The sequence below is a fragment of the Polyergus mexicanus genome, unplaced genomic scaffold (assembly GCF_030449975.1).
Source record: "Polyergus mexicanus isolate NDT 795.1 unplaced genomic scaffold, iyPolMexi1.0 SCAF_2, whole genome shotgun sequence".
NCBI classification, from domain to species: domain Eukaryota; kingdom Metazoa; phylum Arthropoda; class Insecta; order Hymenoptera; family Formicidae; genus Polyergus; species Polyergus mexicanus.
In genome coordinates, this window is record NW_027223322.1 from 12,036,176 (window position 1) to 12,048,986 (window position 12,811).

The window sequence follows — 12,811 nt, forward strand, 5'->3', positions numbered from 1 at the left end:
CGCGCGCAGGTGCCGCTGCACGTCACACTCCGCCACAGCGAAGTAGTTCCCGTTTCGTCGTATCTTCTCTCCCCCCCATCCTCCTTCGCACGTTCCTTCTCCCCCTATCCTCCGACCTCGCTCTCTCGCTCTGTCTCTCTCCCTCTCGCCGCTAATCTCGCATACTATAACCTAAAAATTTGAAAATGCCGACTCCATCGTGCTTCGAGTTGGATTATCGATCCTCAGGACGATGTATATATATACGTTCGATATCGCGCACCGTAATTACAAATTGCGCGTAGCGATAAACGCGCGAGGAGGCTCTCCGATCTTGATGACGCGACCGTGTAATTGTTTCTATGAATAATCGAAGGAAAGGGGAGAACGCGAAGGATTTTTGCGGGGTGCTATCATCGTGTGATCGTCGCCGTGTCGGCGCACGCTCATCCTATCTAAAAGTTTCTGGCATACTCGAAAACTGGACGTGTTTAAAACAATAGCGGGTGCTTTCCATTTAATGATTCAAGTCGACACAGAGTATCATTCTATATCTTTGTTGTTGAAAGAAGCACAAATGATGATTTCACTAGACTTGTGTCGACTTGAGTCACTAAATGGAAAGCACCCATTGATGCTTCCCGAAGTTTGGAAATACGTCTTTATCGCTATGAATCATCGCTACGGATGCGTCGAGAAAAATTTTCCCATAGACATTCTCTGATAAAGATTATTACGTCATTCTAGAAATATATGAGATATTAAAATTGAAATTGAAAATCGCGCAAACCAGCCTGAATTCATTCGTTTAAATATCTCTAAGTTAAAATGCAAGACAATCTATTTATTTAAGAATCTATTTTATATTGGAATTGCGCGAAAAGAAAGCTAATGATAAGCTTGTCATTTAATAGATAAACTAACACGCAAATTGAATATTCTTGTATCTTCTATATGCATTTTGTAACGAATACCTTAAGCAGTCTCTCGTATCGGAAATGAATAACAAGCTTATCAAAATTTTTCAGGAACGGTTATTAAGATAATAGCGATTTTTCGCGTTACTTAAATTCCAACAGTATATAATGATTACAGACTTCGATGCACTTCGCTCGGCCGAGGTGTGGTCAAATAGCCGGAGAAGGCGTCCTGAAAAAGGAGCGCGAGTTGACGGCGAAATAAAGGAATTCTTCTGCGTCGCGCATTCGCACACATCCCTGAAAATGCTTGATAGCTCGCATAATTTATTTGTGAGACCTCGTCCGTTTCTTACGTCCATCCTTCAACCCTGAAAATTCACCCATTCTTCGCTTCTCGGCATCGTGGCTCGTGGCATCGCGTCTGCTACCCGTCCCGTGAAGTAGCGAGAAAGTAGTGCCCAGCAGCAGACGACGCCCGAAACGAAGCGCGTGTATTACTCCGCCAATCGAGATGTGCGTGGGCTTTTCATGTCACATGTCACACATACACAATGTATATGTGCGCGCATATCCTGCCGTCCGTCCGTTCCTCGATTTAGCGAGAAACACGCCTTCTCAACACATGAAATTCTACTTCACGTCGTCTTCAGTTGCAACCGATACTTTAAATACATCGTTTTCGACCGCGATCTTTTTAGATGAACCTTTTCTTACATTACGTTAATGAGAAAAAAATTCAAAATCGTTTTTTGTAGTTTGCAACACCATTGTAACTGATGCGTCATTCGTGTCATATATATGCGTCATTTATCATAAAATTTTCTTGAATTTTTTTGTTACAGACTTGTTAGTCTGACAATCCTCAGGATTTAATTCCGCGTCGTAAGAGCAGAAATAATATCTAAAATGTAATACATACATAATATTTGCATCATACTTTATAGCATATATGTGGATATATATATATATATTTTTTTTTTCTTTCGCAATTATATATAATTACAGTAAGCATAAATAGAATTATAAAATTATTTGACACAGTAAATATTAAACGCATTTACGTATGTTAATAATCGATTCTCGTTTACGTAATACGTTATTTATCGTATAACAATCAACACAAATCACGATCTGTGGTGCGATCGTGCGGTTAAATTCACGAAACAATTGGACTGGGTAGTAATGAGTATCATGCAATGAGGATGTGCTGATTGGGATGAATGGCTTATTGTCGGGAGGGCAAAAAGTGTTCAGAGCTTTTCTATCGAGATCTCTAGACGAGAAGCATAATTGTGGAAAACGTATCGGAATTTTTGAAAAACAGTTTGAATTATTTCTAAAAAATGATAACTATAAAAATGAATAACAATATACATTTCATGTTGAATCCTAATTAAAAAATATTATTTGTGACTTTAAAAAATCCGGCCTCTTTTTTCTCAGTACCTTATGTATATACCGTGTTTAATTAAGTTCAATTCACGCGTGCTTCTATATATATATATATATATATATCGACGTTAATTGATTGTATGATAAACTCGTAGCTGCTTTGTAAAGTACAAACAATATACTGCGTATCGATTGTTAGTCCATATGATTCCGTATTGTGTCAAGCGATGGAATATTGTTCAATTATTAATTACGATAAACGCATGAAGATGTAAAACGGAAGCGTATATAATTCACGATACACATCAAATTACGCATAATCATTGATTTGTATAACAGTTCGCCTACTTGTGTCGACGACACTTTATTTTACGCTAATCTCGAAATTGATTCGATATAGTTTCAGCGAAAGGCAATTGATCACAAATTGGTGAACAAGATATGTGGCAGTGTTATTACATTAAGATTTGGATTCGTGAATTTTTTTCTAGAATTACTTTGATGAGAGAGTTCGAAAATATATAAGTATATGATCAAGAAACATTGAAAAAATATCAAAATTATATTTTCTCTCGATTTTTTCTATTTGATTTTAGTTTTCTTTATATTTTTACATTTATGTTTGTTAACCTTTTTTTATAACTCATTAAAAGTTTAATGCTGCTGATTATGAATGAAATTTAGAGACATTATGTATTATAAAATGAATGAAAGATTTGAAACTGTTTATGTCTATAAGTTCGAAATTATATCGAATACTCGATGAAAGATTACGTTGGTCAGTAATTATGTAAATAATAAACACGCAATTAACAACCACAATAACATCAATACACATATTATAATGTCTATTTTGTGTTATTTTGTTCTATACGAAATCGTTTATGCGTTATCGCTCACAAACTTTTATTTCAGCTTTAACAATAACACGTCACGATTACCAGCGTGATATGACACGTCATAGAAAGAGAGTTGAGGCATTATCAGCATTTTAATCGTATGTCGATATACGTTACAAAGATGTGACCCTTGAAACCTTCCTCCCGATATCACGCAAGCATAATTAAGGATTTTTAGATAAGAAACATTACTCGTGTGTAAATTCATATTATTACGCTATATCAATACAAATATTTGAAAGATGTCATTTGATTTGTCGAAGGAATCTGGTCAAAACAGGAAACGCGAGCAATGTGATTCTCACGCACGCGTTTGCGTTTATTACAGTTCGCAAGCCGATTACATATGAGTTATGTCATAATCAGCTGACGCTCCAGATTCGAAATCCGCGTTGCATCCGTTCTAATTCAAGTCTTCCCGGATGATAGAATTTGCCGGTACCTTGGGCCAACGTGTCCAATAGTCCACGTTGATAAATGCTGGCCTCTGTTTTCTTTAGAATTATCTCTCTTCCTATAAATTTTTTTTACATTTTTTCTCTTTCTTGAACATCCGATTATATTTCCTTCAAACAAACCTATTATGAATTATCGATTCGCTGTCCCTTCCTAGAATATATAGGTTCACCTAATATAAACGAAAAATATCTATATATGAATCATCGAACCGAGTTCAAAATATTCGATTTTAAGACATAAAAGAATAACTTCTGGTCGCGTCAAAAGAGAGAAAAAAAAAACAGATTTTATTTCACGTACAATGATTCTTCGAAACGTTGTCGGGAACATACCGATCCTATCTGATGACCCTATCTACAGCCTATACAATACAGCGCTATGTTATATCTTTTGTTGTCTACGTTGTGAATTATTGCACGTAAAATGAGAGACATTTTCCTAGAAAAAGAAAATTGGTCAGATAACAACTTCAAAATAAAATTCAATGATAAAAGCATTTTTCGACTGTATTCGTTGGTCGAAAAACCGATGAGCAAAAGAGGAAGATTCGCGGCGTCCAACACACGCGTATATAGATATATAAATACCTATCATTGTCTCCCATAGTGCGTGAACGCTTTTAAAAATTGTGCGCTTCGATATCAGCTGATTTCTTCCCCCTTCTGGCACTCTCCCCTCCATGCATCATCAAGCGTGCTCACCCGAGCGTGTACACGCAGCGCGCGTTTCCGCTAGGGCTAGATAATAGTATCGCGCGTATTACGGCACACGCGCGTGTTTTTCCGCGTTGTCAACAACAAAGTGTCCGATCGCGGCGAGACGGCCGCGAGAAGGTATACTACGTTGTCGCGCTCATGGCAGATCATGAGGTCGTCGAAGCGAAAAGGTGAGAGCTTGTTCAATAATTTTGGCGATTAATTGTGGATCGGAAATAACATCGATTCACATCGCGGTTTTAAAACGCGATTGCCGCGCAGTCATCGTTACGTCATTTGCACAAAGAGTAATTGCGTGTGTATGTGTGTAACAGGGATTCGCGACAGTTTTTCTTTTACGACGAGATGACGGATTATCGTATTAAAGACGGTATTAAAGAGCTTTTTTTTTTCTAGCAGCCTAATAAAATATGTAGAGATGTGCGATCGTGACAATTTTAAGGTTTAGGGTCGCGTTAATTGTGAGCCTCTTCTTATTTAGATTTCTATTCATGGCGATGCTAAGTGTGTAGCTAGAGATGGACGTAGATAAAAACATAATTGGAAATTTATGATATCACGACTATTAATACACGCCTAGCGTATACCTGTGTTGATACCAAAGTATGACTTGACAAATTTCTGTCAGTGTCTCTGCTATTTTCGCAAATATAAATTGAAATATATTTTATAAGATAAAGAATATATTTTTTCTCAATTATGTATGTATGTGTATATGAAACAAATAATCTTTTATCTTTTCAAAATAGCAGCTGGATTTGGGGATGGTTTAGCTGGTCTGGATCATCTTCAACCATGTTACGTACTGTGGAAAAAAAGATTCTGTCATGTAAATAAAATAGAATAAGTTTCAACAATCCCATTTAGATCATTTAAAACTTATGTCAATTTCAATATTATAAGGTTTAAAAACAGCATATAGAGGATGGTATGTGGATATTGGGCCAGTAGTGGGTCCAATGGATAAAATATGGACTATTTCATTGAATGAAGAATCACCAAAGACACCAATTGTTCTATTACACGGTTTAGGATCTGGAGTAGCGTTATGGTGTTTAAATCTGGACGCGCTTGCATCTCAGAGACCAGTGTATGCCATTGATTTATTAGGTGAGAAATAGATCCCTAACAACACACCTTCTCTGGAGAGTATCCAGAGGACATCCAGAGGATATTAAACATCCTCTAGATAATCTCTGGACATGTGTGCTGTTACGGATATTTAGAATATCGAAATACTTCCAGTGCTTTTAACTTTATATATGAGATTCCACATTTAATTTGAGTTAATAAAATGACATAATTTGACAGATTAAAAATTTTTTCTGCTTTTGTCATTGTCCACTTGACAAATATATGACTCATACATATCTATATGATTAATTGATTGGACTTTGTAACTGCATATAAATATATTATACTTGATAGACTTGTTCATAATATATGATTATTTGAAATTTTTAATTTTTAGGATTTGGTAGGAGTAGTAGACCTGTTTTCAGCCACGAAGCACAAAAAGCCGAAGAACAATTAGTATGTTCCGTAGAAGAATGGAGAAGGGAAATGCAACTAGAGAATTTTGTATTATTAGGTCATTCAATGGGTGGGTTTCTTGCAGCATCTTATGCTATGCAATATCCTGAAAGAGTAAAACATCTCATACTAGCTGATCCATGGGGTTTTCCTGAAAAACCAGCTGATGCTGCTACAAAGGCAAACATACCAATATGGGTTAAAGCTATAGCGTTTGCAGTGCAGCCGTTGAATCCTCTGTGGGCAGTTAGAGTTGCTGGACCATTTGGTTAGGAGCGCTGTTACAAATATATATATATTCATTGTATTTTCTTTGCATTGTTGAATAAAAACGTTTATTATAGGACAGTGGCTCATTGAGAAGACAAGACCTGACATAGTGAAGAAGTTTTCTCCCCTATTAAAGGATGATACTCCTGTTATTTCACAATATATACATCAATGCAATGTGCAGACACCATCGTAAGTTTCAAAACAAAACATCTCGATAGAGTTAAAAAGTATTACTGTGTTCTATTTTTATATTATATTTGCTTTAACAGAGGTGAAAGTGCATTTCATGCAATGATGTATGGTTTTGGGTGGGCCAAAAATCCTATTGTCAAACGAATGCACAAGTTAAGAGATGATATACCTATAACATTATTATATGGTAGTAGATCTTGGGTTGATAATTCAGCTGGTGAAATGATTAAACAGAATCGATCTTCATCGTATGTTAATGTACAGGTGCAAAAATTAAATTACGATGATGCTAAAACAGATTGATTTGCAGCTGTTTATGCTTAAGTATAAATTGTATTTTACAGGTAATTACTGGAGCTGGCCATCATGTTTATGCGGATAAAAGTGAAACCTTCAATAAATACGTACTGGAAGCATGCGCATTAAGTGACTCGATACCTCGCTTAACATCATCAAATTTACGTTCGTATGCTAAATTTACTAGTGAAGAGATGGACATGACCTTATCTAATGAAACGCTTGAAACACATAGATCCGAAGAACAAAAAGTAGATACATCAGGATCAACTAAGATTTAATTAAAATCCAATACATAACATATTTTCATAAAACAGAATGTTCCATTCTATTATTACTGGTACAAAGAGCTATATGGTAATTGCATATTGTAATGTAATGGAGAATATCGTATACGCGTATATATTAAATATAAAAATAAGTTTTTAATTTTTCGTTTATATTGTGTAACAGAGCAATCATATATATAATATACAAATATGATATTGTAAAAATGTAAATTGATAGACGTTGGCTTTATGTGATAATTATAGATATGCATAATTTACATATTCCGCTTTCAGTTCGAAAATTATGACAATGTATTACTGCAAATATGCGGATTTTATAGAAGAATAATCTTGCCATAAGTAAGATTTACATTCTTTATAATCATCAATTTTGAATACATTTGATTAAATTCTTATCATATAACGCTATAAGAAATTTCTATAAGTCAAAGCGATCAAAGAGCTTGTATATGACATGTAACTATGTGATAAAGATTTGTACATTATGTATAGTCTTACTTATAGACATAGTAAATATAAACTGTGCGCGTGTAATGTAAGGTACATATCCTATCTTAACCACAAAAAATTCATGCATTAAAATTAGGAAGAAAGCGGCAATATTTCAAAAGTCTGTTTATCATTTTTTAAATAGAGAAATCGTTTCCATAATGATCAGCATCTTATATCTTATATTTGAGAGAGAATTAGACTTTCCAAAACTCTTTCTAATTGTGGTGCAACGCTTGATTGATACGTCTGTGCAGTCTTTACTTACTATGTCTATGGTCTCATCTTTGTTAAAACAGACTAATGTCCAGAAAATAGTGACTAGTCTTTTTATTGTTACTAATTGTATTATCTCGTACCTATAGCAAGATTATGTATATTGTACAATACAATTTATTATTAATAAATTATTTATTGTACACAAACGCGCAAAAGTTGAACATTATATTTATATTGAATAATAAAGATTGTTGAGAAACATATCAGCTTAAAATCATTGCAATTCATTGTCAAACTCATGACTATTCTCGCTATCGTCGCTATAATCATTTTCAGGCTCATTATAATCAGATTCTATCTCTACATCAAAATTATTTAATAGTTTATGTTTAAGCAATTTTCTCGTACGATATAGGCGTTTTTCTTCTCTTCGTCTTGAGAGTAGAAAATCAGAGAATATCTTTTTTTGCTCTTTGTTTATTAAGAAGTCGTTTTCTTTGGAAACTAGGTTGCAAGAATTTTTATCAATTTTAGTATTTATATCTAACATCCGTCTTTGAGCAGCCTCTTTTGATTTGGATACAGAAGCAACAATCTGTAACAAAATTCAACATATCTTTCATATATTTATCTGTTATCACAAAACTAAACATAAGAAATTACCTTGGACATAATTTTGTAATGATCCAATCCTAATACATCGTGTCTCATAATTGGCAATTCTATATAAGATTCATCTATCTCAGAATCATGATTTGTATCTGGTTTTGTATGCAAAGTTAGATCAGCTATATCAGTATGTAAAGCATCCAATTGCAATTGTTCGGAACATGGCACAGATTTATCATCCTCAAAATTTATTGTTGTTAATCTTCTCTTTACTTCCTTCTCTATTGAAAACCGCTTGTCTTCGACAAATTGGATAGGCGGTACTATACCTATAACACGAAGCTGTGATAGTTCATGCCGAATAATTTTAGCACACTTCTGCAATGCTTCCTCGCTAACAAGCGAGAAGACATCATCATTACTGTGTATCCAGAACACATTGATATATTTATAATCCGAAGTTATTTTCACATGAGTAATCTCTATGCCTCCATTTATGATATCAGACACTTCCCCCATTGACATCAAGTCTGTTATGTGCTTCATGAAAAGTTTATCTCGGATCACCATTCTACGCTTTGTTTGCACAGATATTTTATTGGTCTGCTCATTGCCTAAAGCATTATGTAAATCTGCATTTGGGTCATGCCACTTTCTGTAATAAAAATATATGAATTTGCATACAGTTTCACGATAGAAATCTGTAGCTTAAACATACACTTAATTTATCGAAAAAGATCTCTTACCTTTTTGATTTATGAGTTCCATGCAGTAATTTTTTTATGAATTTACTCTCTCTATGAAAATTCGAGTACGCGCTTGACGAACTAATGCATCTGAATACTTGAAAGTATGTAATAAAAGAATATGCGTTTCGCATGTTGATCGTCAATTAATGATATACAATATTTAATTCATTTCAAAAATATTGTACACTAATAGGATAATTATTAATCTGCTCACTCTCTCCAGCTAAACTTTGCGGAGCAGGTTCGAAGATAGATATAGGATTAGGTTAGATAGGTCATAACGTGTGTGTAATATAGAGAGAGGTTTGTTATCACCCTAAAACACACAAGGATAGAGAACTCGAAAGACTGTAAAACGTAATCGTCGAAAATTTTAAAATTTAAAAGAGCAGAAAAGAAAGGAACGGGAAAAGACAATCAAGAGGAGACAAAAAGTACAGCACAAGCACTTGTATATACTTGAAGAATATGAATATATAACACGAGTTTTATAAAAAGATTTAATCATACACTTACACATTCTATACCCATCATGTAGCGATGATTTAAAAATTAATAAAATGACAGAATATAAAAAGATATTTGTAATTTTTTTATAAAAATAAAACTTGAATGTTTTTCTAAGCTTATATAGTTGATAAATAGCAGAACTATACATATGTTTGATATATTAGATCGTTAATTAATTATAACAAATGAAATATTTTTTCTCTTTTTTACGATATAGAACTAACATATATATACTAAAATACTATAACTTGTCTTTTCGTGTGCTTTGTCCGATTTGTGTTTCAATAGCGTTTCTTCTTTTCTAATACTAAAATATTACAAGAGAATTAGAAAACAAATGTAGAAAAATTATATACAAAATCAATTATATATCACAATGCTATAATATAAAATATAAAATATTTAAAATAGTCGAGATGCTCTTTTTTTACCTTTCCTTTCTTGAATAATCTCTCTTCTTCTATCTTTAAGTTCTGTAGGCAAGTTTTCAATCATACTCTCAATAAAATTATCTAAAACTAATGATCTATTCATTGATATTATTGACTTTCTACAAACAGGACAATCTCTTCGTTTTTTATTCCACATACATATGCAATGATGACAAAATGTATGTGTGCAATTTAATGTTGTTGCTCTCACAAACAATTCTGAGCATATGCTACATGTCAATTGTTCGTCCATTATGTCACTCACTTTTCCAAGAACGCTTTCCTTAGTATTAGTCTCTATAATATTTTGACTTAATCCAGTTAAATCTATTGTGTCCAATATATGTAATCCTGAAGATTGATCAACATCAACCAATTCTACAAGTATACAGTTATCTGCTGTACTAGCTTCATTAGATATTATGTTTGCTGAAAAAAAAGGATTAATAAGATTCAATAACTTATAAGTAAGAAATTTATAAGTAAGAAATAATTTATAGTAAGAAATTGTTTCAAAGTCAAAAATATACAATTGAAAAATAGTACTATATGTACATGAAAAAAAAATTTTTTTATAAAGTTTTCTTAAAAAATACCATTTAACAATGCCTGTGAAGTTTCTGCCTTTGCTTCTTGTTCTTTTAAAGCTTTTTCCGTTTCTTTCAATCTCTCTTCTAGTATATTTTTCTCATTCAGTAATTGAGCTTGAATATTTTTTTCTTCTTTTACCTTGTTATCCATCATATTTCTCCATTCCATTTGTTGTTCTTCTCTCCACTTTTCCATTTGTTCTCTCATTTTTATCTCTAGCATTTCTTTCTCTTGTTTACTCATATCTAATGCTTCTTGCCATTTTTGCTTCTCTTCATTTATCCTTGTTTCAAATTGCTGCCTTTCATTCTCCAATTTTTCCAATAATTGGGAATACATGCTATTCAAATGTTGTTCTTGAGCATTGCCTGTCTTTATTTTATTTTCTAGTACCGCAATTTGCCTTAATAAACTCTCTTTATCATCTTGAATAACAGTCTGTTGTGATAACAAATCTTCGAGCTGCTGTTTTAATTCAACTTGCTCCTTTTGTTTTATTTCAAGCTTATCTTTGAGTTCTTTTCTCTGACATTCTTGACTTTCAGCAAATGTTTTCTGCTTGATAAGAACAGTGTCAAGTATTTTTTCATCTATACGTGGCCTTTTAATACAATGATCTCTTTCGGCAAGAGTAAATATATACTTGAATGTTTCATTAGGACTAAATTGTATAACATCACCAGGATATATATTTTGTATTTTTCCAGGAAGAATGGCAACATTATTAACAAATGTTGCGGATGAACTTAAATCTTTAATCATCCATTCATCTTGATCATCACACATAAAGATACAATGTCTTCTAGATATCATAACATCCAATATAATCTCATCATTGTCTCTTGAACGACCAATTTTAAACTGTGTATCCCCCCCCCAAAAAAAAAGATTATTATATTTTCAAAATTTATATAGTTTTCTGATATAGATACATAGCAAAAAATGCAATCAAATGTTATATTCAATTATATTAGCCTATTGAGTTGTGTGAATTGAATTTATTAAGATTTCACTATATCAATAAATATTGACGAGACTGCTTTTTTATTTATGCATTATAACAGTACTTTATTGTATTTTTATATGTAAAATATATGTATATATAAAGTTTATATATAAAATTTTATATATAGATATAATATATTAAACTAATATAATGTATTAAATTTTATATATAAAATATATACATATATATATATATATATATATAAAGTTTATATATAAAAAATAAGGAAAGCTTTTAAAAATATTATCATACATATAGAGAAAATGCATAAATATTTTTATTATTATATATTATATAATTTGTTTTTTCCTATTAATAAAAAATTTTAATTGTTTGAGATTTCTATAAGATTTATGTCTATGTAGGTTTGAGAGATTCTACTGCTAATTAATTCGTCTATAAAGTAAACTAAATTATAATAATATTTGTCTTTTACCAGATTTTTGTCAATGCGTATACGATCTTTATTATCGATCCGTATTAAAACTGGTTCGAGAATTTTTGGCTCTGCTTCATCAGACATTCTTTTAATGGATTGTTCCATTATTTAATAAAGCAATATTTCACAGATAATTATGTCAAAACTATAAGGAAATATATTGGACATAATAAACAATTTGCGCTCGCTAATTCTTCGCCTTGCCGCGATGTCCATAACATGCTACCTAAACATTTAAGAACGCTTTTCAACAAAAGATACACATAAAACAATATCATACGAGAGATTGGTTAAAAATTCTGTATTCGATAGCCAATTGCTTAACATTACGTTCACCTGTGTTTTTTTTTTCTCGTTTCTTTCATAAGCTATACATGTGTATACAAAACAGAAAAAGTATGATCACTTAGGAATTTATCTCTCTCGAACTCATTGGACAGAAACTACACAGTGGCTGCGTTCCAATATTCACTGCCAGTATTGAAAATCTATAGTGTACGTGTGTGACGTAAATAGATTTTCAGTACTGGCAGTGAATATTGGAACACAGTCATTGAATGAAAATTGAAAATGAAAATTTAGGCCGGATGTATAATCTACAATAAGCCTTAAGTTATAAAACAATTACCAATAACAATTGATTATTCTTCTCACATTTGTCTGTGATTGATCAATTTCTTATGCTTGAGACTTACTATATCTATTGTAGATCCGGCTTAAAGATTGGAATTCGATTTTTTCTTTATCCTGATTGGTCAAATTTTCTATCTTCAATCATAATGTGATATGGGCTTTATAAGGTTTGTTCTTTGTAACTG

The 12,811-nt window shown here is 32.4% G+C and overlaps 3 protein-coding genes and 1 long non-coding RNA gene across 10 annotated transcripts; 1 reads left to right on the top strand and 3 right to left on the bottom strand.

Annotated features, from left to right (window-relative positions):
• Nucleotides 1–3,227: 3,227 nt before the first annotated feature.
• Nucleotides 3,228–4,599, bottom strand: LOC138940273 (uncharacterized). The gene is made up of 3 exons (XR_011447972.1): nt 4,237–4,599; nt 3,950–4,087; nt 3,228–3,818 (listed from the first exon to the last, which is right to left on the bottom strand). It is a non-coding gene; the product is annotated as an uncharacterized lncRNA (long non-coding RNA).
• Puml (pummelig) lies at nt 4,382–7,864 on the top strand. Of its 5 annotated transcripts, XM_070308988.1 has the most exons (8): nt 4,383–4,535; nt 5,115–5,194; nt 5,269–5,475; nt 5,837–6,166; nt 6,243–6,360; nt 6,441–6,627; nt 6,708–6,825; nt 6,896–7,864. In XM_070308988.1, the coding sequence occupies exons 1-8, from the start codon at nt 4,504–4,506 to the stop codon at nt 6,913–6,915; spliced, it is 1,092 nt and encodes a 363-aa protein (XP_070165089.1). In that variant the 5' UTR covers nt 4,383–4,503; the 3' UTR covers nt 6,916–7,864. The 5 variants fall into 5 exon arrangements, with proteins under 5 accessions (XP_070165051.1, XP_070165060.1, XP_070165089.1 ...); XM_070308950.1 differs by having other exon boundaries at nt 4,382–4,535; nt 6,708–7,864; XM_070308959.1 differs by having other exon boundaries at nt 4,382–4,535; nt 5,118–5,194; nt 6,708–7,864.
• LOC138940266 (putative ribosome-binding factor A, mitochondrial) lies at nt 7,083–9,471 on the bottom strand. Its single transcript, XM_070309002.1, has 3 exons — nt 9,014–9,471; nt 8,322–8,922; nt 7,083–8,253 (listed from the first exon to the last, which is right to left on the bottom strand). The coding sequence occupies exons 1-3, from the start codon at nt 9,145–9,147 to the stop codon at nt 7,933–7,935; spliced, it is 1,056 nt and encodes a 351-aa protein (XP_070165103.1). The 5' UTR covers nt 9,148–9,471; the 3' UTR covers nt 7,083–7,932.
• Nucleotides 9,472–9,502: 31 nt separating this feature from the next.
• On the bottom strand, nt 9,503–12,640 carry LOC138940242 (E3 ubiquitin-protein ligase RNF8). 3 transcript variants are annotated; one of them, XM_070308938.1, is made up of 5 exons: nt 12,622–12,640; nt 11,991–12,219; nt 10,554–11,409; nt 9,958–10,386; nt 9,503–9,833 (listed from the first exon to the last, which is right to left on the bottom strand). In XM_070308938.1, the coding sequence occupies exons 2-5, from the start codon at nt 12,096–12,098 to the stop codon at nt 9,808–9,810; spliced, it is 1,419 nt and encodes a 472-aa protein (XP_070165039.1). In that variant the 5' UTR covers nt 12,099–12,219; nt 12,622–12,640; the 3' UTR covers nt 9,503–9,807. The 3 variants fall into 3 exon arrangements, with proteins under 3 accessions (XP_070165039.1, XP_070165017.1, XP_070165028.1); XM_070308916.1 differs by lacking the exon at nt 12,622–12,640 and adding an exon at nt 12,330–12,449; XM_070308927.1 differs by lacking the exon at nt 12,622–12,640 and having other exon boundaries at nt 11,991–12,311.
• Nucleotides 12,641–12,811: the final 171 nt, after the last annotated feature.